The sequence below is a fragment of the Pipra filicauda genome, unplaced genomic scaffold (assembly GCF_003945595.2).
Source record: "Pipra filicauda isolate LSUMZ 115617 unplaced genomic scaffold, ASM394559v2 scaffold54_size4384275_pilon, whole genome shotgun sequence".
In the NCBI taxonomy this organism is placed as follows: Eukaryota; Metazoa; Chordata; class Aves; order Passeriformes; family Pipridae; genus Pipra; species Pipra filicauda.
The window spans coordinates 2,182,102-2,210,034 of NW_024104698.1; the positions used below are offsets into that span (position 1 = coordinate 2,182,102).

The 27,933-nt window shown below is 36.8% G+C and overlaps 1 protein-coding gene across 3 annotated transcripts; it reads left to right on the top strand.

The window, feature by feature from the left end:
• Nucleotides 1–117: 117 nt before the first annotated feature.
• On the top strand, nt 118–26,197 carry RASSF9 (Ras association domain family member 9). Of its 3 annotated transcripts, none has more exons than XM_039387271.1 (2): nt 118–186; nt 22,520–26,197. In XM_039387271.1, the coding sequence occupies exon 2, from the start codon at nt 22,536–22,538 to the stop codon at nt 23,793–23,795; it is 1,260 nt and encodes a 419-aa protein (XP_039243205.1). In that variant the 5' UTR covers nt 118–186; nt 22,520–22,535; the 3' UTR covers nt 23,796–26,197. The 3 variants fall into 3 exon arrangements, with proteins under 3 accessions (XP_039243205.1, XP_027588742.1, XP_027588743.1); XM_027732941.2 differs by lacking the exon at nt 118–186 and adding an exon at nt 234–487; XM_027732942.2 differs by lacking the exon at nt 118–186 and adding an exon at nt 769–847.
• The last annotated feature ends 1,736 nt before the right edge of the window (nt 26,198–27,933 follow it).

The window sequence follows — 27,933 nt, forward strand, 5'->3', positions numbered from 1 at the left end:
ACTTGACCTGAAGTGGCTGGAGCCTCCCAGGGAAAGTTGTCAGTGCTTTTGTGTGTGTGTGTGTGTCTTTACAGAGTTCCACACCGCAGCAAAACCCCTTCTTTCCAGTTTGCCGCCTGCTGCCCTGAGGGTGACAAGGCTGAAAGTTTAGCAAGTTCTGTGCATAACTTCACATCACAGGAGCAAGTGCGTATTCTCCCCCTCCCCTTTCTTTTTCCTGCTCCTAAACACCTCCTTCAAGTTCGCAGCTGGGCAGGACTCCAAAGGTGCAGCAGCAGCAACAAGCTGGAGTTCAAAGTTAGCAGTAAATTGCACAACTTCCAGCTCATCGCTACGCTCGGTGACTATTAACAAGCTGGAAGGCGCTCAGGGAAAAAAATAGGGGAGAAGGGAACACCCTCGAATTGTTTGGGGATCGCTGATGTTATGCCGCTGGGATCATGGCTCCTTTTGGAAGGAATTTATTAAAAACCCGGCATAAAACCAGGTAAAATGCGTGGGTATGTGGAGGAAAAGGGAGGGCGATATGGGATAATTTTTTTATACTTTTTGTTTGGATCTGGGTCCAGGATGTGTTATCCGGGCCATGCCGCTCCCTGCAGCTGGAACTCCAGGGCTCAGGAGCGAACCGGAGACGGGCCGGGGGGAGCGGAGCGGAGGGGGCTGGCGTGTGCAGGGGCAAGGGGCTCTTCCCTTCCCCCCTCCCCCGGACCTGTCATTCCCCTCTTAGCTCTGGCTCTTTTGGTTGCTGGTCAATATTTTCCATGAGCGGAAAGTAGCTCTTCCGGACTTCGAACCTGCCTCGTCTAAACCGAGGCGAACATTGGCGGCCCCCCGTGCTAACAAGGTGAGGCTCACCGGGGCCGGGAGGACAAGGCTGCAACCCCGACGTGCGCGTCCCGGAGGCGGCCGGGGGGAACCCGGAGCCCTTCACCCGTCCCGGGACAAAACTCCCTGAGTTTCTCACGGGAGGGCCGAGCTCCGGGCCCCTCGCCTCCCGCCTTAGCCACGTTCCCCTGGGAGGTAGAGCGGCAGCCCGCAACCCCTTCGAATCAACCCCGTCCCTTATCCTGTCCGCTGGCTGTAAGCCTGGGAGGTAGGAGAGCATCGAGCTCTCAGCCTGGGGAGGGAGCATGGTTTTTTTGTTCAGCCTTTAGTCCGGGCTGGACTCGTACTGCATGTGTTTTTTTGCCTAGAAAATTCTTCAGGTGGACAGCTGCGGTCCCTGGGTCGGCTGCCGCCAAGTTTCTTTATGGGGACTTTGCCCCTAACGCTGTGCATGCTTCTACATGCCCCGCACACCGGCTGTGAAAAGGAGAAAAAGGGTTATGTAATCATGTTAGGTGCTAGGATGGTACTATATTATCTGAGATAAATATTCTTGGAGTGGAGTAAATCTGCTTGGACCCTATAGGATGTACAGTTGCCGAGCCCATCTAGCTAAAGCTGAACAGAAGCAGATTGCCTCAAAAATCACTTGTAATCTTGTTCTCATTTTGACTGGTGCTTTTCGCTGAAATTTAGTTTGTATTTAAAGGAATGCAAGGGAAAATATCTTCCAGGGGGAATATAATTGAATTCTTAAAAAGTCTTGTAAAAATGTCCCTTTTCTGGGTTTGGCTTTTGACTTTCGCATTTGATATACTGAAAATTATTCGAGGGGGATTGTATTTGTTGGGATTGTGTGAAAATATTAACTTAGCATAGTACATGGAACATAAATCAGAAAGATTCTAACAGTCAATGTTTAAAAAATTGGGTACTATTTTAGAATTATTAATATTGTAGGTTACAGATTAAACAGTATGTTTTGCTAATGGGTCTGAAAACAATAAAACTTTGATGTATTTCTCATGTAGCCATTTTTTGTTTAGAAGGGCTGGAAAGGTGGACATGAATTTTTTATGAAATTGCTTTTACATAAAGCTGTAAATTTTTTACTCTTAAAATATAAGTTTTGCTACTACCATCACTTATCTGAATGAGCATTACGTCACAAAGCACAGTTCCACTGTGTTTAACCGTGAAACTCTTTCTCTTTTGGATATTTATAATATCTTCACACTAATTTCATCAATCTCACTATGTTTGCTGATGTGACATTTTATTCCTCGGGAAAAAAAATTCAGAATTCAAAGCTTTAAACAGGTAATAGAAATTCAAATACCAAAAGAATCATTACTATAAACATGTAGCATTTTCTTCTCACTTCATCCTTCCACCTCCAAAAATAAATTAATGCTTTTAATGGCAGAGAGTAGTTATGGCAATAAGAAGGGGCTGTACGACCACAGAAATGTGGGGGGAGGAGGTCAAGAACAAAGCAAGCTACATAATTCTTAAGGTGTGTTGCTATTATCTGTTCAGATATTTAAATTTCTGCATATTTAATGTTAGTTTTGATATTGAATTTTGAGAATTTAACTTTGTTTATGCATTTAGTAAAACGGTTTTGCAGTATAAGTGAAGAGATACACAATAATTCTTTTTCATTATAATTGTATCTTGGTGAACTCATCTGAAACCTTGAAAAGAAGTGAGCTTAAAATCCTTCACTATGTTTAGGGCAGTAGTTGGAGAGTTGGAACTTGTGGCTCATTACCTTTTATTAGTTTAATTACCTTTAAAGAGAGACCAAAAAAGTAGATCTTTAATCCACTGCTGCTTTTTTCATTAGATCTAGTGCTCATCCACCTTTCTGAGAAACTTAAGTTTTTTTCCTTTTTCTCTGGAATGTTTTAATGAGCATTCGCTACATGCAAATATAACTCCTGAAAGTTATAAGATAAGCAAATGGGGAGTAAAATCTATGTTTACATGAGGACATAAAGCTAAGTTGAGGCAATAAAGGTAAGTGGAAGAAATGCCAGAAGGAAAATGAAGGCGTTACAGTCATTTGCTCAGATAACAAGATGACACCACCGTAATTAGTGCTTGACTTGCAGCATTGCCCAGAGGTCCCAGATCAGGGCCCTGTTTCACAGTAGGCTCTTCATATACAGATCATAATTGTCAGTCCCTACCCCTAAGACCCCAGAGTTTAAACAAAGAGTTTACTCTGAGTCTGTGTCTATGAGGTATTCTAGCAAGAGGTGAGGGATGTTGCCTATGATGTCACCAGCTTTTAGAGAAAGAAACTGAGATTAACCATCAGGAAGACAAAACCCATGCTGAACTACTACCAGTATTTGAAAGATCTTCAGTCAGTATTACTCTCTTGGGCTGCTGAAATCTCACTCTTGCAGAGACAGCACAAGGCCTGGGTAGCTACTCAATCACGGTAAGCCCTGGTTTGATTTCAGGGGAACAGCCGCTAGCAGTGTGGCTCCAACATATATTTCTTGGCCAGAAAGACAGTGAGTGATGTCTTGATATCTTTTTCAACAGCTATAAGTAGCATAGTCCCCAGAGTGTGTTTGTGCTTGTCAGTGTGTCCCCAGGAGAACTATACTTCCAAGATGCCCCACCCACCTACAAACTGAAATGTTCGCAGCGGGACAGGCTGTACTCTCTAAGGCAACAATGGAAAAAAGAGTTTCCTGCAGGACTAAGACTCTGCAACATGAGTAAACTCAAGGGGATTTATTTTTATGCAAATCTCTTAAAGATGCCATTCTTTGAGAATGAGAGGAATACTCAGCTGACATCACACTTCAGAAGCGTGGTGATGGCAGGAAATGCTTAGCAGAAGGTGGAGGAAGAGAAAAGGCACTGACTTCTTTGCACTCTAACACATTGCTCTGCATGGAGCAAAAGAGCTCTCTGTCCAAATATGAGAAACAAATACAGAGCATATATACTTGCGGTGTCTATGTACCAGGGTTTCACACTGTATAGGATTTCCTAGTTGCTAAGCAGTACAGGAATTTATGCCACATTGATTTTCTGTAAGATTAGAACTTCTCTGCCCTTGGGTGCTAGATTTGATCCCTTTTGAAAAGGGGTCTTTAGGTTCATTTAAATACTTCAAGGATATCTGGATCTATCTCACACCAAGAAAGCTCACCTCAGTGTTATTTCTTTCATAAAGACTACTTCCTTGGGTTTTACACATAAACTGTAGTCAAACTTGTTGAAGCTCTACTGTTCCGTGCATGTTGTAGCCAGAGAAGTAGCACACTGAGAAGCAGAAGATACAGATAATCTATCTTCTTCACACAGTTGTCCGTGATGCTGTAGGGTTCTCCTGTTAGGCACAACACACTGAGAAATATTTTTTGCCAGTGTACTTCATGTTGGCCCTATGTTTATCACAACTGTTTGTATGCTCTGTTGACATACAACAATTCTGAATCCAATATACATTTTTTGTGATGAAACAGTTGTTTCAAATCTATTAATATTTAAATTTATTTATTAATTTTCCTTTTCCTTCCTGATTTTTTCCCCCTACCTTTTATTATTTACTGTTTTCCACCATTTTCCACTTTTACTCAGTACAATGGCAGTTAGCACAGTGTTTATCTATAGGAGGCAAAGGCTTAGTTTGTCTACTCTTAATTCTTCCTTTCTTTAAACAGCTCATCTGTAGTTCAGAGATAGAAAAAAAGACCATATATCTCCATTCAATCTTATGGATATAGAGGGAGTTCTTTCAGTTCTGACAGTCAGAGGCACCTCCCCAGTGAGAGACACATTCAATGATTCTCTCAGTTTTTATATTACTGTGCAGGGTAGTGAATTAGATTAGCAACTTCATCTCTCTGATACTGACCTAGCATTTCCATGATCCCTCCCTTCCTCCCTCCCTCCAGTAGTTTCTCATCACATCTAGTTAGCACAGTGATTTGAGTGTTACTCTGAACATCTCTACTGCTCTACAGTTGAGTACGCTGCTGTACATTTTAAACCTTGATGAAGTAAAACTGAAAGTGCTCAGCATTGATGTTTGGATTGGTAAAGCTCTTGGAGATCAACTGCTTGTCTGAATGAACTGTGCATGACCCACACTGTAAGTCTCATGGGATCATGTGAGATGTCTAATACTTCTCTTGGATGAGCACACCCGGATAAAAATCTATATGAAGCTCTAAAGGTGCTTTTTGATACAAGACTACCAGGTATTTGCTATGTATGTTGGAGGGGGTAGATAAAAACTTACTTAGAATCAGTGGTGTTATCTGTGTTAAATTTTTAAATCGAAAAGATGGTGCTTGTTTGGTAATGGTAGAATACATTCTTTTTTATTTTTCCTTGAGTATGAGACATATTAGTGAACTATCAAAGAAATTTTTCCTTTTTGAGCCAGACTTCATACACCGAAATTTATTTTCTGGTCTGGCTTGTCAGCTTTGTCACAGGGGTCAAAATAGTTGCATACATTTTCTAATAATCTTTGTACATATTTGTTCACTTCAGTTTCAGGAAGAGCTTTTCGTCTAGCAAAACACTAACTTTATTTCTAAAGAGTTAATTATCTACTATTCCAGGAGGGCAGGCAGCAATTTCATTCCAAAGGAGTAAATAAAATGAGTAATAGAAGTGTGTAATACTACACCATCTAAGGAAAGAGCATGACTTAGGTTAAGTTAAAGCTAATCTGAAACACTAATATAATGTAAAGTCGGGCTGAGAGATACATTTCAGACACAACCCCCCATTTTTTTAGTAAAAAAATCAAAAGAGGAAAAATCTTGCTGGTCAGTGGCTATTTCCTATTTTACTGTTGAAAAATTAGCATTTTATATGCAGAGTAAAAACTCAGTCACATTCCTAAATGTGTAATGATTTTATAGAGAGAAATAAGTTTTCAGAGATGGGGATTTTTTAAAATTCTATTATTAATAAAAGTCAGTGATAATCACAGAGTAGTACCTCCTGATTGACCTATGCTCAGAAAAACTTTTTGGTTTGTTTGTTTTATATGATTAGTAATAACAATGTAAAACTATGGTCTGAAACATTATTATTTGAAAACATTAGCATCACACATGCTGTGCAAGCCTTAATTAGTTCATCCAGCTTCTATATTTAGTATGTTGATAAATCCTTATTAATAGTGACAGAAAGGATGATGCAGTATAAAAATTGTATTTAAGACCACACATTAAGTGAAGCCTAGAACTAAATAAATGTTGGACATGCTGGTACATAGTTATGTGCATGGGTTACTGGTCTATTATTGTCACTTCTACTGTTTCTCTCATGTATTGTGATACTCTCAAGATGCTGACTTTCTGTCTTCTGCAGTGCTTCCATACTAGCAATTCCTCAGGTATCACGTAGGGCAAAACAAATAAGAGACAAATGGTTTCAGGATGAATGGAAAGAAAGAGTGATCAACCAAATTGGAAAATAAATTACAAATATTTTTTGTGTAGCAGAGCCAGAACAATCCTCTACAGAATGTAGGTACTAAACAAGTACAGTTCAGTATAATGTTATGCAGAGTTCTCTGAAAATTTCTCTCAGATCAGTTTGCATCTGATCTTTGTTTTTATGAACTATTCTGTATCTACATGTTCCATTAGAAACAGTTTTCACACAAATTCTGATGATGAAATTTTTCCTTCTGGGGCTGTAAATTTTCCATGGGCTTGCACAGTTCTTGCAAAAGTGACAAATTTTCATAAATAATTCCTCATGCTTATGTTTAACACATAAATATAAAAGTCAAGAGCTCATTAGTGATTTTGGAAGTTGCATTTTTGAGAGAGCCTTGTCCAAAAGAATATTCTTTTTAGCATCTTACTGGAACTTGACTCAAATAGCCCCAGAATGAACCACTAGTTGCCTTTTCTTGTTTTGACCTATCCAGAAATGCACTTAAACCGCAGGCGTTGCAATAGTGATAACGATACCAATTTACTTGTGACCTCAGACAACCAATAATCTCATTTAGTTTTCCTTAGCTGTAATTTGGGTGTTAATATTTACATGCCTCAGGAAAATACGTAGGACATGATTAGACAGTGTAAAATTTGTGGAAATGCAGAATATGAAAGCCAGTTAGTGGGAGAGGTATGAATAAAATCTGTGAACTCTTTATTTCTAATTGTTGTACAGTCCACTAGAGCTAGCTGCCGTGCAGGGAAATGAAGATACGTTGTGGATTGTTTAGGTCTGATTTCACATGATTCTCTGAGGAATTTTCATCAGTCTAAAATTTTTCATAATGTTAAAAATTGCTTGTGAGGAAGGTTGTAATGTACTAGAAAGGGAAATAAAGAAAGAAATGCCATGTGGATGTTAATAGATTTTGTGGTGGTTTTGTGAAGTGAACATAAGAAAAGAAAGCTGCGGAAACCAAAAAACAGAAAGGAAGTTTCTCGATGGTAATGATATTAAAGTTGTCATGTAATTATTTTTTAATGCTATGAAAGCCAAGTTCTAATATCATGTAGAAATTAACAAAAGACACAAAACTTTAAAGAAAAAAATTCCAGTGCACGTTTGGCACATCTCTTGTGCATTTTATTTATGCCCGTTATTTAAAGTTATGTTTCTCATTCTCACTCCTGTCTGCCTGAGTACCTATTTGCCTCTGTCAGTTTGAACCATTAAATTTGTAGTTTGGATGGTTGCTAGATGTATATTTTTTGAGCATTAGCATTAGAAGAAGCTTATTTCTTAGAATAATCTTAGAAGTGATATATACCTCTGTTTTCCTGGGTTGCAGTTGTTTTTGTATGTTGTTTATTCCTCACATTCATTAGTAAAATGTAGAATAATGATGGAAGGTAGAGAGGGTAGGTATTTCTTGTGAATAAAATATATAAGTATAAATACAATTTTTCGATTTTGAGGGTCAAAACTGTTAATCTGATTAAGTTGCTTCACCCCATCTGTTCTCTTTCATTGATGTAAAGAGTTCTGAATTATGAATTTCCCATCATAATAGTAAATATAGTCATCTCTGTTGAAAAGCAGAAGATATTTATTTTTTCCTCCTTTTAATAATACAAAATTATCAAAGTTTAAAATAGATATGCAAAATATTAATATTATCATGTTCAAGGACACAATCAGGTTCATGAAAATTTAATAATCTATTAGACCAAGTTTTGTTTTGGTCAGGTACAAATATGTTTACCTTACTTTAGCTTGTAAGGATGTATGACCTCAGTGGAATAATGTAGCTGAGTGAAGACTACTAATTTTTAAGAGAGTCTGCCCTTGGGTCTTGACCATGCAATTTGCTTTGTGTTAATACATTCCATCATCCATGTAGAACACCTTACTTTGCTTTCCCCAACCTCCTTCAAATTGAAAAGGATTATTTCTACAGAGGGTAGTTTCCACTGCGAAAACCCTTTTAAGCTACAACATTTTTCAGAGCAACAGTTGGGATACCGTTTCCATGACCTTAAGTATATCTCATTTGCCACAGGAAGTTATCAGATTCTGCTCACTGATCAAAGAGTGGCTTAGTGACATTTATAAATACAGGATCTTACACAGATGTTCAGCTGCTTGTGTTTTGGTTGGCTTCATAATTGGTAAACTGATGTTCTGAACTGCTGTTTCATTTGGATATTACCTGATGACAGACTTCCTCTGTACTGATTGCTGAGGTACTAAGTATACTTGTTTAACTTGATTATTACCTGTGTCTCTCAGGGACACTTTGTTGTTAGAATGCTGTTTTCATTAAAAGCTTTGTACAAATCCAGTTTTCTAAGAAAAATTTAGATTGGTATTGACTTTACTGCACTTTCCCAGATTCCTGATACTTTAAGGTTTAGGTAGATAACTAATCATGTTTGTTTACCCATGAAGGTCACTACAGGTATCAGACAAAGATTTAAGTTATTTTTGGAACTACAGTTGTGGATGGTCACAGTACTTCTCCTGACACTCGTACTGTTCCTAAGATTCAAGCACACAGGAAAACACAAATGTCAAGCTCCATCTTACTCAACTTGATCCACTGAAAATTTAGGTATCTACTCATCTAGGTACTCTTTGTAGTTAATGGATACATCTAAACACTTCTGGAGGGCAATTCATTCAGTCTTAGGCAGGCTTTCAGTATGTGATTAGTCACGCTTTTGGAGGAGCCTACTTTATGCCACTGATTACAGAGGAAGGTCAGAAAATTATCTCTGATTGCACATCTCCATTTTAAATAGCTTAAGGTAGATGACATGAGCTCCACCCAATCACTTTTCATGGAGCATGCTCAGACTTTGTAGAGCACCATCATTTGCACCATTCATTTTAAAAACTAGAAAGGGAGTCATGAATGTAGAGGTGAATTACAGGTAGATAATGTATGATTAAGGGAGAACCATCCTAATAACATGGATGTGTTCCCAAACCCTGCCACAAAATTCCTACCTGATTTTGGGCAAGTCACATAAACCACAGTTTACAGAAGTGGTTACTCACTATGTGTTCCTTATTTGCTAATTCAGTGTCCTGTAATCTGTTTTGCACAAGGGCTGAGCAAAGGATGTCTCACTTTGCACATTTCTATGATATCAATTCAGTTAGCCAGAGTGGGAATTTAAATGAGTGGATAGCTTTGGTCTGAATATTTTTGAGCTCTGGTTTGTAAAAGGGAGTTCTTTCTCTACAAGAGTATGTGGAAATAAATAAAAAATTCATATCTATGCATTTACATATTACAAAACTGAGTACACACTAGACTTCTTTAAAAGTCAGAAGCCACAAACAGAATGTGCATATGTCATGGAAGAAAGCTAAATATGTATATTTCTCCAAACATGACAGAGTTGTCCACATGGCAGAGGGAAGCATGCCTTCACTCAGCTGTCACTGTGGGCAACCATTCAGCTTATGAAGTACCTTGTTAAAAGTAAACTACCATTTTATCCTCCCTGAGCTATGAAGCCATATGAATTGCTCATATGTTGAAAGGATCCCCACCTGCAAAGACATTTGGATATGTGAAATAAAGAAACATCAGGTTAATTTGAATGTTGACTCAGCCTGACTTTCTGTGAACTAATGACAAGTAGTTTGCAGTGTCTTTCTGGTGTCACAGCCTGCTTGGGATAATCACTATCCTGCTGTAGATGCATCTCACAAAACTAGCACCATTATTTCTTGGGTCTGCCTTGGTCTTTGGTCACAGTAACCTAACCATGTTTACCTTCAGCTGTGCCCAATGCAGGTTTTTGTCCCATACCTGCTCTCTCTGTTCATCACAAATCTTATGCCATGGGTTCAGCTGCATCAAATTTTTGAACAGTTTCTTCATAAACTGTTCCATCACATTTAAGTGGGTTATCTTGTTTAACAAGGCTTTTATCTTTATGGCCTAATTCATCATGACTCATTGGAGGTCAGACAAGAAGCTCAGCCCCAGTGAGAGGGTTGTGATGGACAACTGACATGGGTATGAGCCTCTTCAGATGGCCCCAGATGGAAACTCATTATCTGAACCCATCATGTCTGTTATAGGACAGATTTTGGACTTAAGTCACCATCATTCAAATACTTTGGGATTCACATGGCTTTTTATGTGAATCACATGAAATGTCTTTCCTCTGCAGCTAGCCTCCTTCTTCTCACAGCTAAAAATTATGTGAGTGTGCTACTGGACACCATTCTCTGTATCTATCTCTTTTGTCTACACTTTCTTCTTGGCATTATTCTCATAATTTTCCCATTACTCTTGATAGTCTTTATGATCCAGCATTAACCTTGCTTCCAGACAGCGAATCATCCCTTCTTGTCTTTCCTATCTCTATTGCTCAGCTGTCTAGAGCTAGTTTTGCAATCGCCTATGCCCTCCTTAGCATATCCATTGCTAGGACAGAGCACAGTTGGTAAGGTTAACAATTTATTTCGTTTGTTCAGTAGCTTCTTCAGAGAAGATGTGGTTATATTTCAGAGACCTTATCAGCCTGTGTCTGACTAACTACATATTGAAGCATTCATTGACAGGCAATTTTAGAAAATTACTTGAAAGCATAAGCTGCACAAATCTCTCATACTGACAATGGACACTAAAAATTCTTTAGGTTTCTTTTTAAAAAAATTTATGTCCACTCTTCTTGTTAGCTTAATTATGTATCTAGTACTCAATTTAGCTCTTTAGAATGAAAATTTATATGAGTCCACTTCATCATCTCATCTTTTTTTCATTTCAGCTCTTCAAATACTGTAAGTAGTGGAACACATTTGTCACTGAATTATCTTTCAGAAAGTTCGAGGGAGAAATTTGAAGAAAAAAAAAAAGAGAAAGGATTGTAAATGAGGTCTTGATAGAACCCCTTTTGAGGTGATATTCTTCAAAATGATTTAATGAAAGCAAATGAAATGGCAAAGATCATACAATATAATTTTCAGAGTGAGGTGATTCACCTGCAAAATTTATTGCAATACATACAGAAGAAAATTAAAGCCCATCCTGTATTTCTCTCACTTCTGGCAAACTGTAAAGAGATACTTAAACTAGATTTTATGATATACAAAAAAGCTGTGTTAACAAATCATTGAAATCAAGAAAGTAAAGAAAGGGTGATGATTGATGAGGTGGCTGGACAGATCTAACAGGGTAGTGTTGTAAAAAGGGCAGTGCTAAGCCTCCTTTTCTTGCCTGACACTGAATATTTTCCTTATTTTTTTTCTCTTCTCTCTTTTTTTTTTTTTTTTTTTTTTTTTTTTTTGGTTGGCTGGGCTGGTTTGGTTTTGGGTTTTTCTTTTAATGTTTTTCTAGATTTGCTTACTGCAAGTTTATCAAACTGGAAACCCATTGGTTGAACTAACACAGCTGGCACAAGCAAGGAGATGGGAATATCCACTAGACACCAGATTGCCTAAATTACTTCATGGTATTTTAAGTCATATATATTGCTAACCTATAAGACTAGATTTAGCGTAAAAACAGTATTTAGGATAATCACTTTGGTAAGGTATTTATTTTGTAAATAATTTTGTCTGTTTTGGGGATAGGTTTGAGGAGTGTTGGACTGTTTAAAAACAGAAGATAAAAATACTAATTCCTACAATGTTCATGACGTATAAACAGAAATTTGCCACAGGCTTCTACTAGAGCAGCTACAGAAGTAGTTACAGTAGGTAGCCATCAGGAACAGACTATAAGGGAAAGAAGAGATTCTTTTCTGAGCCTAAGTTCAGCTTGAGGACTGGCAAAGAGAAACCAAATCCATCTGGACTTTTCTTTCTATTTATTATGAATGAGATTAGCATCTGTCTCACATGGTGCTACCAGGAGCAGAGAAGAGGTACACAACATGCACAGCATATAGTGGTTCATAAGAAGATAACCATCCCAGCCTTTAGCTTAGAGAGTATTGGAAAAGTGGCATGAAATCTTATTATATCCTTGTTTGTATCTTATTCCTTTATTCAGCTTACCTTATTATCACCAGTTTACGTATAGTGTGCTTTTTTCATGTTTTGGAAGCCCAGACCCACCGTCAGAATGCTTTGTGTTTATTTCTTCACTGGGCAAAATGTCAACAAACCCAGAGCAGGGAAGCAACATACATTTGCCTTTCAACAAAAGCTGAACTGAATTTCATGGAACAACAACAAAAAAAATCTCATACTCCCAGTGCTTGGAATTCCCCTCACTTCTTTGATCTCAAAAGCTCATAAACAACCAGGGTGCTTCTGAAAAGCAGTTATAAAAATTCTAATGGGAGAAATTAGATAACCCAAATTTCTACTAGCTGTAATAGTAACTCTATCATTTTGAAGTCTATGTTCCAAATGATCTATAAACAATTCTACTTCCTCTGTATTATTGAAAGTGATGGAATTTTAGACACATTTTGTACATTATTAACAGGAGTTCCATAAAGCTTGCATAGTGTAACCAGTGCTTAAATATGCATAGGTGCTTAAGTAGACACAGGAACAATATATAGAATTGTATTTTTGCAATGTAGCAAAATTCTTAGGTAGGTAAGAAGTACCAGTGACATTTTCTTTTGTTCACTAGTAAGAACTATCCACTGCCCAAAATCAAGATGTAGCATTTTCTGTATTGATATTCCTAAACATTGCATGCTGCTTATTAACACAGGAATTTGAAAATGCCCATCTTCCCATTCCCCCTAATATGATCTAAAGAATTACTATCACTGAATATGCCAGTGTTTGTTTTGGCTCTGAAGTTTTTCCTGCATCTTCCATCCCTGTATAACAGCTGCTTCCTCACTAGTAGTTGCAATATACATATCAAAACATGTTTTCCCAGTAAAGTAAATTGTTAATGTTATTGTAACTCATATTGGAAAATATTTTGGTGGACAGCTAGTTCTCCTCTGTTCTAACCTCCACTGTGTCAGGCCACCACCAATACACACCTGATACAAAGAACATGTTACCTGCTATGGCATTTTGTGTACATAGCATGCTTGCTGGAATTCCAAACGTTTTTTTGACTAACATCCACTTACCAACCTTGTGACTTTGAGTATGGAGAAATGATGATTTGTCTGACAGGAAGGCAGATTTAAAGCATAGATGTTATTTATAGAGAACATATAACCTTAGGGGTAGAGGAAAATTTCAGAGGTATGACAGGAGGAAAGGACAGGGGCAGATGCAGTCTCCACTGCAGCCTTTCCACTTGCCTGTAGGTTAAGTGATTGGAAGCATAAACGTGGTATATGGCAGAGCTAATAGGTGAAGGAAAGGACTTAGTAGAATTTTGGTCACCTTTGCTGAAAATCTGCACTCTGACCTTGCAAATGGGATTTTGTAAAACAATATTGTCCACTGTAGCAATGACACAGAGTCCTGTCATTAAATGGAGCTACAGGGGAGTGTTCAGGATAATCTACCATAACTATCACTCTCATCTAGGGAGCAAGGTGTATAATTCCTTTTACAGTATCTCTTATTTCTGTCTTTCTGTTATTGAAATATCCTCAGTTACTACAATTTATTGGCTTATTTTCTATGAAGTACAAACTCCATGAAGTACCTATCCACATAACAGATGATAGAATTATTACTGTCAGTCTTTGTCGGTCTTTTTTGTTGACTACTTTAATTTCTTTTTTATCTGTTTTAAGTACTGTCAGAGCTTTTTCCCCTTTTTATTTTTCTTAAATATTGATCCCTTTTCAGGCACCTGCTTCTAAGCAGTACACTTATTAGAATGAAGTGTATGATTTCCCATGGGATTTTTACCAAAGTCTGACATTTCAAGTCAGCAGAAACTCTGGTGTGAAAAAGTTATTTGCAATAAAATAATTATCAAAATTATTTTCTTTAAACTGTCACGCTTTTCATGTATTTTATTCTATGACAAAATAATACTATCTCATTGCAATTTAAAATTATTTCACTGACATTTGTCATAGAACACCACTATAGTATAAAGTGATTACGTGAAGAGAAATTTCAACTATAGATCACTGCTGAATTATAATATATGCAGTTTTGTACAGTAGCTAACTAAGGTGATGGCATTTCTCTGCAGAATAGACTAAGGAACTACTCACAGTTTTAAGTACATAAATTTTAATTGATATAGGACATATTCGCAACACTTGTTGCTTTAAAATTCCTCATAAAAGCTTCCTGACAGTATGGGTATCTTGTTGAGTCAAAAATTTATACTTTTAAAAAGAAAAAGCAAAATGAACATAAACTTATTCTAGGAAAAATGTGTTGTAAATAGCTAGTTGTAAAAATAGATTTTGTTTAAATTGTTTTCTTTTTTCAAATATCTGAAATATTTCAATTAGAGCACCCAAAATGTGTATATGTATATATTTGAAAAATATCATGTGACTCACAAGATGCCTAATTTTCCTTTATTTTTAGTAAATGACTACATACATTTCTGTAAAGGAGGAAGTTTTATTATAGAGCAACATTAAATGGGTATAGAAACAGATGGTAGAGAGAAATTTAAGTTATTCCTTTTGAAATAATTGTTTTCAGAAGTTCTGTAGTGTTCTTTCCAAGTCTTCCTACAATATTAGGACTACTACTATTGGGACTATACTGAGGGTTTTTATTCTTATACTTAAAGTAGTAGTTCTGCCTTGTCATTATTCTTTTCAGCTAGTTGTTGCCCTGACTTTTGTGTGATGCAGAAGGGAATAAGAACCAAGTTTCTGACGTGTCATGTATGGAATTTCTATGTGGACATTAACTGTACCTACATTAATATTGTTTTTAGGGACAGGTGAAGGGGAATGGGAATGCAGTTAGTTAACAGGCTAACTTGAATCCCTAAAGTTTTGGAGTAATTCCAGCTTCATTGCGTGGTGAGAGAGTAGCTACTTCCTCCTTGCTGCCCTTAGGAAACTCAGAAGCGTGTAATCTACTTAGGCAGGAGGCATACTGAGTATAAGATTTGGCCTTTATTGCTTTTTGAAAAGCTTTACAGAAGGTGACAGAAAGTTGAGAAAAAAGGTGGATTAAATGTGGATAGTCTGAATAAACTTAGTATGAACTTTTAATGTGATTCATTTATTCCTGAAAGGTTGAAATACTTCTGACCTTAGCTTTCATATGGGCTCTGTATTCTCTATAGCTTTAATGTTTAAACTCACAATCAAAAATCTGTGTGGATCAAATTAAATTAGAGTTTCTTCCAAGCAAGAGCTGCAACACATGGCACCAATAGCTTTACTTTTTCACAAATTTCACAGATAAAAATCGCACAGATACAAAATATGTTTTGATCTTTTTTTTCATAATGATCATCTATTGTTTCATATGTTTATATATATATAGTAACATCCTGAGATTTTGAAAAAGAAACAATAAAAGCAATATAATATTATAATTTCTAAATGGAATGAGATGATGCATGTATTTGCTATGTTTTGACTCCATATCAGGTTATTGACTTCATATTAGGTCAGAGATCTGGTGGAAACTGCATTCCCACATCCTTCCCACAAATGATTGAACGTTCAGAAAAGGTCCTTCACTGTGAGTGGGGTTGGGTACTGGAACAGGCTCCCCACGGAAGCTGGCACAGCCTCAAGCCTGTCAAAGCTCAAGGAGCTTCTGGATGGGGTACTCCTGTGAGGAGCAGGGAGCTGGACTCAGTGATCCTTATGGGTCCCTTTCAACTTGAGATATTCTAGGATTCTATGACTGATAAACTAATTAGCTCCTATATACCCTGATATGTAAATGTCACTGGTATCGAAAGCTCTCAAATGACATGCAGCATGTGATCTATGCTACAAATGTAGGTTGTTTGTGCCAAGTAGGTATTCCTGTAATATTGGCTTCTTATTTCCAGCAAGGAAATATATAAAACAAAATTATTTTTATAGATAGTCATATTTTTAATATGACTCAGCTCAGCTCAGCTCTGAGAGATAACAGAGATTATTAATCTCAGCACAGAGATTTTTAGCAAGGTTTTTAGCAACTGCATAAAACCAAGACAAGTGCTCTCTAGGACCTTACACATGGAAGAAACATCTGTGGACGTTGAACAAAGAGATCATAGCACAGACACATACTTGCCAAAATCCAAATAGGCATATTCATGTGCCTATTTTGAGCAGCATGCTCAAAACCAGCCCCTTGAAAACACTAGATAATTAAATGTTTAGTGTCTCTTGTTTTCCCAGGGTGTTATATGTCATTGTGTCATACCATTTTCAGAGGAGAGCAAGTGGTTTGGCTGGAAGATTTTTACCCACTGAGCAATGTGGCAGGTAGGAGATGAGGTTTAGAACCTCTTCCCGTGGAGCTGGCAGTGTACAGCTTGAAAAAGAAGTTAGAGAGCACTCAGAGACACGAGAGAGTCAAGGAGCTACATGCCTGGATTTCCCTAAAAGTTTCATATTTCCTAGTGGACTCTAGGAAAGCCCTGAGATGGCAGGCCCTATACTTCTAGGCAAGGGCTTCACTGCAAGGATGCAGTAGGCATCAGGAGGATTGTCTCTTAAAGCCTTTTTGGCTTTTGGTTTCTCCACTGAAGAAGGTGAATTTTTCTGGGTGGCATCTTGACATAATGTAGGAGTTTGCTTCTTAGAAGTTTAGAATTACTTTGGTCTTACCTTGGGGAGGTCAGGACAGCAGCATACCTACATACTCTGGTCAGCTGAGACCCCATCACATCAGCCAGTCAGTTATAAAACACAATTATCATCTGATCTGCTGTAGATTAAACTGTACGTGCTATTGAGAAGGTTTAAGCTGTCATAGAATAAAATGTGATTTTCCCAATAAGTTGAGGGGAAAATTACTGAGAGATTTTACACAAATGGCTTTCCAACATGATCCCTTCGATGGCAAATTTATAAATTATTAACAGTTGTACACATTTTCAAGGAAAAGGTTAGTGTATTGCTTGGTGTGCCACCTGTTTTCACCTACTGATTTTTTTATTCCATATAAATTATTTCAATGACTGAGAGGAGACAACTAGTAAAATTTTTGATCATGAATATAAATCTCAGGTTTGAATCCCTTTCCTAACACAAAAACTTTTAGTTGTTTGCTCATGTTGGCATAAAATTGGTTCAGCTGTTCATGATTAGTACATTAGTAAATTAGTAAAGTTTTAAACTAGTAAGGGGTTCACAAAAATGTCCTGGCTGTGAAATTTATAACAACTACTTAGGTATTTTTTAGTTACTCAGTTTGAATTTCTTTGGGGAGGGTACATCAAGAAATACAGTAATGTTGAAAAAGGAGTTCCATTTTGTTTTGTGAAAGTCTAGGAAAAATTTATTACAGTGAAGAGAGAGAAGATTTTCTTTTAGTGTTCAGAAACACTGCATTGAGTTGCTAACAGTACGACATGCAAGTGACCTAGTCCCAACAGAATGCAGAAATTAGTAAGGGAAAAGAAGCATCCTGTAGACATGAAGATGGAATTCTAAAAAGTAGGAGGAACTCTTTATTTGATTAGCATGATTGGTTATAAAACTATATATTACATATTTAAGAAGAATGTTAACATTTTTAGGAAGGCAAAGAATTATGTGTTTGATATGTATATTTTTGTTCCAGACATACCTTTAAGTCAGTGAATATCAAAAGCACTGCTTCCAGCATTTAAGCTATCTAATATTTTGACTTTGTGCAATGTAAATACATGTTTTTGTTTTGTCTATATGTTGCTGGAATGTATTACCTTCCCCCAGGCCTGAAGAATAAATTAACAAAGTGTATATCTGACAGGCAACAATCAGTTTGTGCTGACATAATTAAGACTGTGTGAGGTCTATAACATGATTAGAATGTTTTTTTGGGTCATCTTTAAGAGAAGTAAGGAGTAACAGGCATTAAACTAGCAGACAAACCAAGCAAACAAAAAGATTGGAAAAGTACTTTTGACCATTCTTAAGTTTAAATTCCCATCTGTTCCTAAGAAACAATTGGCTTTGCAAAAAAAGATAGACTTTCATGTTGTTGTTATCATAAAGACTTTAAAATCGATGGATAAGTAGAACATTTCAGTGATCAATTCAAAGAAACAGAATTCAAGCCATAACTAAAAGCTTCAAAGCCTGTTTACAGCAGCAGCAATGCATTGTTGAAAAAAAAAATTAGTTGCTTAGCTACTTTTGAGAAAGTTGCTGTTGTGTTTTTTGGGAAAATGAACCATTTAAACTGGAAAAACGCTTTCACTGTTACACTCTCATTAACTGATACACTATTAAAAACGGTGGTTCTTTTATGTCCTTTACAAAATTGCAGGCCATGGAAGGCAAGCAACCTATAAACATGCGAAGCTTGCCTCTCCCTTAAAATGACTGTTTAAAAGAAGATTCTGTTGCTGAAGATTATAATTTCTAATATTGCATTTCAGAAAAAAAATTATTGTCAATTATCAACATTTATTCAAGATATCTTCCTTAGTATTGGAATGAATTAATGGATTTCTTCATAAATTACAGTAATAAATTCAACGATGAATGGAACAGTCAAGGTCTAAACTAAGCTAAGAAGTTGTAATATGTTATCTTTTAGTTATCATTACTAAATGTACTGCTGCTGTAACCATTCTTGTTACATTTCTCTCAGGCAATAAACTATAATCTGATTGGATTAATCTCACTTGAATTCAGCTACCTGAAAATGAGCTATTTAATTGAAGGTGTCCACATAGGTCTCTTATAGTTAAGGAAAGAGAGAAATAGCTTCATTTGAGAATTCATTCCAATTATCATAGATGGTCTAGGCAATGGTAATTTCTCCTTGGCGGTCCACTCTCTTCTCTTGACAAAGAGGAACTTCTGATGGTGAATTTATAGTGAAATTTTAATTTTCACATGTCTAAGTGAGATGAATTCCTCTTTGTATGTGGAGAATATGTGCTTCACTTTCTATAAGGAAAGTAGAGCTTAACAGATGTCTACTTGTACTAACATTTTCCTGCATCCTGAAAGCAAGTCTTTAATAATTGTTCTTTTCTGACTGACACAATAATGGTTCGTTTTTGTTTGGAACTATCCGAATTAACTATGATAAAAGAATTATACAATAAATTTTACTTGTAATGTCCATAGTAAAGTGCATCAGTTTACCATTTTTTAGTGGAAGAAAACAATAAACCACTTTTGATATTTTAGAAGATATTAGAATGTGATGGAAATGTAAGATTATTAATTATTTGCTAAATCTTTTTGATTAAAAAGAAAGATCAAAATTTTAGTGAGATGTCAATAAAATTTAAGATAACATATGTTGTAACAAACACATAGAAAAGAAAATGAAAGAATTTGTACTTTACAGTTTTGTTTTGACCCAAGAACTACAGAGATGTTCAGAATTTCTTTTTAATTTCTTCTCTCCTTTTCCATAAAAGGTGACAATATAATTAAAGGTAGAGATTACATACATTACATACATACATATATATTTATAAGTATATATTTTCATGTTTAAGCTACTTGAGTTCTTTGTGTACCTGTATGTGCATACATTATAATATTTTGCAGTGCTACTACTAGTTATATGCTATAGACAAAACAACGAAGAATCCTTCCCAAAAATATTAATGTAAATTCTGTGTAGACAGGTGCATCATAATTGAAAAAATAACAGGGGGTGATAAATGTCTAAAAGAGGACTGAAAACAGTAATTTAAAGATGTTATTTTACGCCTATATAGTTTCAGGGATCCTGTAGAGATTGCTTTACAATAAACAGTGGGTTGCCATCAGAATTTTGCTTTACTCCTGCTGAACTCTGTGGGAATTTTGTATAAAACCGGGTATAGCAGAAGTATTTATCAGTACAATAAAAATAAGGTGTCTAGGGATTTTCAGATTTTATCTGTAGTTTTACTAATATCACAGAGAGAAACCATTTTCATAAGAAAACTTTAAAGGAACCAGGAGGAGAAGAGACTGTAAGCTTCTTAATTCACATAATCTGTTACATACTGAAAATATTGACCAGGAAAAAATATGGCAATCAACCAAAAACAAGAATAAAAAAAAAAAATTGATAGGAAGAGTTTCAATGTGAAAACAAATTGCATAAGATACACTTGGAAGAATGCCAGAGGAGATAATACTCATTCCTTGAAATATATTTCTTGATTACAAAAAAACCCAGGAAGAGCAAACACTGAATTTACTGCCTCAGAGTTCCTAATCGGGTATTTCTTCTCATATCTGTGGTGAAAAAAAAACAACCCTTGATTATTTTATAGTCACAGTTGACTCATGTGGCAATTTGCTGTTTACCTTCGTTTCACTTAACTCCTGATCTGTCAACAGAAAAAATTCTATAGCATCCTGTTTTTTTCAAATCTAAAAGCACTTACAGATGTTAACTTTTTAGCATGTGACATACTTAACAGTAATACCATTTAATCTAGTATCATCTTTCATTTCCTCTCTCCCATTTAAACTTGAATATTACTCTTTCTTTGTGTCACTTTGCCATTTTCTATGTCTGTGACAAATACATTCTTATTTTGAGAATTAGTCTATGAAAACATTATTAATCTTCTGAGCACCAGCTTCAAAAAATAATTACTGTAAAATGCTGGTCTGTAAGGGGGAGCTATTGAAGTGGGAAAATTATGTCATTACTCAGAGTAATCTACCAAAACACAGATTTTACAGAGGATGTTCCAAGACCTGAAGCAACGTAGTTGGACAGACCTCTCCTCTGCGAGAGGTCTCTGCGAGTAAGCTCACTCTTGTCGGTTTTTATTAGTATTCATTTGCACTCTCCAGTCTTTTGAGGATTATTGCCTCCTGGTCAGAGTGGCACCTAGAGTTGAGTCAGTCATAGTTCAATTTATTAGACTGCAGTGTGTCTGTCATGTTATGTAATAATTAAGAAAAAGAAACAAGTAGTATTGCTTTAATAATCATAGGGTATAACCATAATCAAGCCAAATAAAACTCCATTCCTCCTACATTTCAGAAGACTAGAAAAGGTCTCCGAATAAGTAGTGCCGGATAGAAGCAAATGTTGTATTGAGCACTTTGAATATTGTCTGAATAGTTATTTTCATTTGCAAGTTTTCTCTGTCAGACTGGGTTAAATCTCATTCATTCAAACTAACTGCAAAAGATACCAGAAAATCCAAAGAAAGGCATTTTTCCTCAGGGAATTTAGTGTTTTATCATTTTATGATAAAAGAGGTCAAATTATCAGGTTTGGACAAGCAGTAAATTATGCATGTGGAGTCTTGAGGACGTGAATATCCTGGCAACTTTGCCAACATAGGCCCATAGCAATTCAGGACCACTCAGATGGGAATGAACTGAAGAGTTAGCTGTAAAGTGAATTTCTACCTTTGGTCAGCTGAATTGCTCTCTAGGCACTACTGATTGTACTGATTAGACAGTTACAGTAGCCATAAAGGGATATCAGACACCTTAAGTATCTTAGTGTAAGGAGATATCAATTAAATAGCACTTTCATTGCAATTCATAAGCAAACAAATAAATAAATAAACTTTTTTGCTTTTCTTGCATTTTTGTATAATTTCAAACATTATAAAATGCAGACCCATATATGTGTTCTCTTGCAGTTGGTATTCTTTCACAGCTCACTGGAATTCATGCCATTTGGTGCTTCAGGAAAAGCAACAAATTTCTTGAGGCTTGTTATTGAAAAATAACACTGGAAAACAATGGTGTTTACACTTGTGTGGGTCTGTGTGTGGCAAAAGAACTATAGATTTATCTTATTGTCAAATTCTTTTAACTTTGATGGTGTTCAGTCAGCTTTCCTCAGTCCATCTATGTTCAGTGCATTCTTCTCTTCAGAAGCCTTGGTGATATTAAGAGCTTAGAAATGTTTGTGCAGCGTCTATGTGATGAGGAAGTTGTGTTGTCCTAGGACAGTCTGGATATGTAATACAGATTGCCAAACTTTATCACTGACTGTTAATACACACTTACTATGTGAACAAAAACTAAATTTGATAAAAGACATTTTGTGTGAGATTGCTATTTTGTGTGAGATTGCCAGCTGACTTAGTAGTAATATTAAAGCAGTGGCCGATTAAAGCTGTTACATAATCCAAAGATATTTCTTCATGGAATTTAAACAAGTATATTATCTTGTACAATAGTACATAAATTTTTCAATCTGATGTCATATTGGAATTATAGTAATTATTCTGTACCATTGATATGTAATTTATACTTGATGTCTTCTTGTTCTCCAGGTCTCCCAGCAAGGACATGGCTTCAAATGAAAGAGAGATTGTGGTTTGGGTTTGCCAGGAGGAGAAGATTGTATGTGGCCTGACAAAGCGCACAACTTGCTCAGAAGTGATTCAAGCACTGCTTGAGGAACATCAGACAACATTTGGAGAGAAAAAGGTCCTTTTTGGAAAACCTAGTGATTACTGCATCATAGAAAAATGGAGAGGCTCGGAGCGAGTACTGCCTCCCTTGACAAAGATTCTGAGACTTTGGAAGGCCTGGGGGGAAGAGCAGTCTAATTTGCATTTTGTGTTGGTAAAGTCAGATGCCTTCCTCTCGTTTCCATTGTGGAAGACAGCTGAAGCCAAGGTAATACAAAATGTAGAAAAACAGTGGGACCTCAGTCCAGCAAATTACATGAAGATGTTGCCAATAGACAAGCAAAAGAAAATTGTGAGGAAGACTTTCCGGAAACTGGCCAAGCTTAAACAGGACAGTGTTCAGCAAGAGAGAGACAACATGGAGACACTAATTCATCTGATAATTTCTCAAGATCATACCATTCATCAACAAGTCCTTAGAATGAAGGAACTAGATATGGAAATTGAAAAATGTGAAGCGAAATTCCATCTAGATCGTGTGGCCAATGACGGAGAAAATTACGTGCAGGACTCCTACTTAATGATCAATCCAACTGAGGCTGAGCAGCAAAGGAGTAGGCCAGATGATCAAAAAGAAATGCATGAGTATTTGAGCAAAAGTGAGGGCATTTTACAGGTCGAAGAGAGATTGAAACATCACAAACAATTAATAGAGAACCTGTGCGCTGAAATTGAAAAGGAGGTACAAGGTATATGCACGGAAAAAAATGTAGATGATGTTCACACAGAAGTAGCTGCTAATGCTGAATTGGAAAACTCAAGTTTAGAAAGCGTAAAATATGAGCTGGAAAAAAGTATGAAAGATGGTCTAAGAATCAACTCGTACCTGAGCTGCATTCAGAAAGAACTTACATACAGGGACTCACTGCTTCAAAAGAAAGAAAAAGAATATGAACTTCTTACCGAAGAATTTAATTTACTACATGTTAAAGACAACGTTGAAACTAGGCTTCAATCAAATGAAGAGCCATCCAAGGGCAGTGGCATCTCCAGTAACAGCACTGCTGTTCCTGACTTTGTTCATAGAGTGACTAATCTGGACATAAATGATACAGACTCTGATACTGGAATAAGCTCTACACACAGTCAGGACTCTGAAATAACCTCAGGGGACATGGTACTGTTGTCAACATAGTTGAAAACAGTCATGCATTTATTAAAGGTCATATTTTGAGGATATTTATAAGGATTAGTAAATCTTTTTGTCTTAAAAGTTATGCTCTTCAAGATGTTAAAACTGTGGAACCGCTTTAGCAAAGTAAACAGTGTCTATTTATGTCCTTAATAGTGTACTTGTGCTGAAAATCATGTGCAGTATCATGGGTTAACTGCTGATAGGTGCAAAGTTGTTGGCTTTGCTACATCAAGACAGACTGCTTAGATCTTGTAATATTGATAATTAGTGAAACAGGAGCATTCTGACTGTCTTGGCCCAAAAATTTGGAAATTTGATATCCTTTGATCTTTGGGTCCACTCCTGCATCTCTCTAACTTTTTAGGAACATGAAGTAGAGATTAGAGCAAACTAGACAGAGAGTTTTATTTTCTGCTCTGTTACATTAGCTTTATTCAGATGGAGTTTCCCTGCCATGAAGCTGCTGTAAAGGAATATATAATTGAGCATGTAATCTGTTAAAAAATAGTTTTTATGATATTGTAGGACAAAAGAAATATAATTGTATTTATGTTGTATTTTTAAATTTAGTTTCATCAGGATATTTTCAAAAACTCCTAAGTCCCATTTTAAAAATTACCTTACACACATAGGTTTTGAATTTTGATTCTCTTTTGGTGGCACTTACCTGCTTTTAAGATTCTTAAACCCCCTACTTATCAGCTGTTACCCTGTAGTTGCCCCAGTGGTTTTTAAGTCCACATAGTTTCTGCCAGTAGGCATGTCAGAACTGCTTATGTCCTGCTTGTGCGAGATGCTCAAATCCCAAACTCACGCTTAACCCCAGGGGCATTTTCAGAAAGCAAGGCTTTCTCCTGACTATCTCAATGGTTGGATCCAGTGTCTTAAGCCTCCTCTAAAAATGACTACCAAAAAAAGCGTAGCAGAAGTGACAGGCAGGAACAAGTCATTTTTGTCTCTGGTAAAACACTTTACCGATAACCACTTAGTTACTATTTTCACGTATCAGGTAGGTTGTCATATCCCATCTCATGTTTTGGAGCAGGAACCTGTAAATCCTACTTCCTCAGTGAGGATTTTGGGATACAGGTAAAACTGTCCACTTTATATTGCTAATTAAATATTGGACCCCAGGTAAAATTAAAAAAAAAAAAAGAGAGAATGCAAACCATGAGAATTTTACAACTATGTGATTAAGTTAAATGATTTCATTTAAGATGTAGTAGTTGATCCCAAATCCTTCTCCAGCACATTGCTGTAAAATACGAAACAAAGCTGTAGAACTGAGATGCTCTCCTCAGTTGCCAAACAAGATATCTAACTCTGAGCTAGAGACTCTGCTAATAGAGAATACACGCATAATTTCTGGGTTGCCATGTTTGTGTTTTGCAGATCAATCTGTTTAATGCTTCTGATTAAAAGAATTGAATGGAGGAATAATTGCAGTGTTTTTAAAAAAAGTTCAGCTGCAAAATTCAGATAGATCCTGGAATCAACAGCCTACAAAGTAAACAAATGGACAGTACTTAGAAGGTATAAATGTAAAATACTTTCAGATACACTGCTTTCTCCTTCTGTAATTTTCTTCTCTTAAATGTCTGTCAACCATCTGTTTTCTAAAATGACCAAAGCGCTAGGACTGCTGATTAGCACATATTTGATGCAGAAAAACAAAACAAAAAGAAGAAAAGAAAAAAAGGAAATTTTTCTTTTTTGTTGTTGCTGCTGTGGCTTGGTTTTTGGTTTTTTTTGGGGGGGTTTGTTTGTTTTTTATTTTTTTTTTAATCCTGGATATTATAAATAGGTTTTGTTCCAACAAAGTGTGCTAGTCGCCTTAATATATTTTGTGTTGTATTTTTGTCATACAATGCTATTTTAATGCTTCAATAATAGTGTGTAATACTTAGACTCATCAGCTCCTGATGGAAACACGTGTATCAAATATATTATCTTGTCTTTGTAATAATTTATTAACGCAACTCTGCATCTTTTGACCTCTGTGGTATCACTCTGACAAGTAGTAAGCACAGAGCTCTGAATGCTGAGAGTAGACTAACGTATTCTACGAGTTCTTGTTAGTTTAGTTAACAGGTATTTCTACTGAGTCATTTTTTTATATCTAAATACTTAGAGGATAGAGAATTGAAACAGAATAATATTCACAGCTGTGCAGACTAGAACAAGACCCATGGGGGAACTAATTTCCACTCATACTCTAGCAGATTTATTTCACTCATAAGAACTTGTGTGAGTTCTCACAACTGATCTTTATCCACACTATGTGGTTGATTGTACCTCCCTTGCAACATGTAGATCTTAAGAGTATCACTGTGTTTTAAGAAGAAAATAGGAAAAATAGATTGGGAGAGAGTATTTCTTAAAAAATAAAAGAATATTAAAAATCCAGTGTTTTGAAGCATTTATTTGAAATTTATACTTTGACATCTCAAACTTTTTTCTTTCAGAATTTAGATGAATGTATGAGATGATTACAGACTGTATGCACTGTTTGCTGTCTATCTGCCTCGACAGTTTCCATGTACTTGTTCAACCTGGTTTTAGAATAATGGGCATTTATGCTCCTTACTTCCTCCTCTGTCCTAGCTATATATATTTTATTTTTCTTTTAAAGTCTCATAAGGAAATACACAATCAAAAACTTTGAATAATTTCCTATCATTCCATTAAGCCAGTTCACTTTTGATCTTCAAATTTTGTTTCATTTTATAAAATTTTTATAGACTATGTTACATGTAAGTCTTGCATAAGAGGAGAGACAAATTCTAACCAGGGAGTGGAAATGGGAAACGTCAATGTAAAGTGAAAGGAAAATCAGAAAGGTAGTTATTTCATAGAATCATAAAATTATCTGGGTTGGAAGGGGCCTTAAAGATCATCTTGTTCCACCCTCTGCCATGGGCAGAGACACCTTTCACTACACCAGGTTGCACGAAGACCCATCCAACTTGGCCTTGAACACTTCCAGGGATGGGGCATCCACAGCTTCTCTGGGGAATCTGTTCTAGTGTCTCACCACCATCACAGTAAAGAATTTTTTCCTTGTATATAATCCAAAGCTACCTTCTTTCAGTTTGAATCCATTCCCCCTCATACTGTCACTATATGCCCTTTTAAAAAGTCTCTAGTTTTCTTGTAGGCCCTCTTTAGGTGCTGGAAGGTGCACAGCGGTCTCCTCAGAGCCTTCTCTTCTCCAGGATGAGCAACCCCAGCTCTCAGCCTGTCTTCAGAGGAGAGGTTCTCCAGCCCAGAGAGGAATGCAGGTGAGGTCTCACAAGAGCAGAGGGGAAAAATCACCTTCCTCGACCTGCTGGTCACACCTCTTTTAATGAAGACTAGGATGTGGTTGGCTTTCTGGGCTACAAGTGCACATTGCCAGGTCACATTGAGCTTCTCATCCACTACCCCTATCAAATCCTTCTACCCAGGGTTAGTCTTGATCCATTCTCCACCCAGGCTGTATTTGTGTTTGAGATTGCCCCGACTTGGATGTAGGACCTTGCACCTGGCCTTGTTCAACCTGATGAGATTCTCTTGGAGCAAACTCTCAAGTCTGTCAAGTCCCCTCCGATGGCATCCCTTCCCTCCAGAATGAGGACTGCACCACACAAGTTGATGTCTTTTGGTCAGCTTCTCATCTATCCCCAGGCAGAGAAAGTTCTATGAACTCCAAGTGGTCATTGACACAGAGGACAGCAGCCCCTCCTTGTCTCCCCTGTCTATCCTTCCTACAGATACTGTATAATTTCATTCCAACAGCCTGGTCTTAGGAGCCATCCTACCACATCTCTGTGATGCCAATAAGATCCTAGTGTGCCCCTCTAACTCCTCTTGTTTATTCCCCACCCTACGTGCACTTGCATATAGGCATTGAAGTTGAGCTCTTGATGAAGACTATTTGCTGACTAAATGAGAGGGATGCCTTTGTGCTGCTCCTCAGGTACCCTCCTGCTGATCTGTAATCCCTCTCCAGGCTCTGGGCGGAGAGGTGGTGCTGGCATCAAACTGGTAGGAGTGGGATGGATTGAGGTTCCCCTCCCTCAGCAAACCTTTTTTAGTTTAAAGCCCTCTTCACCACCTTGGCAAGTCTATAACAAAAGGTGCTCTTTCCCTTCTCTGA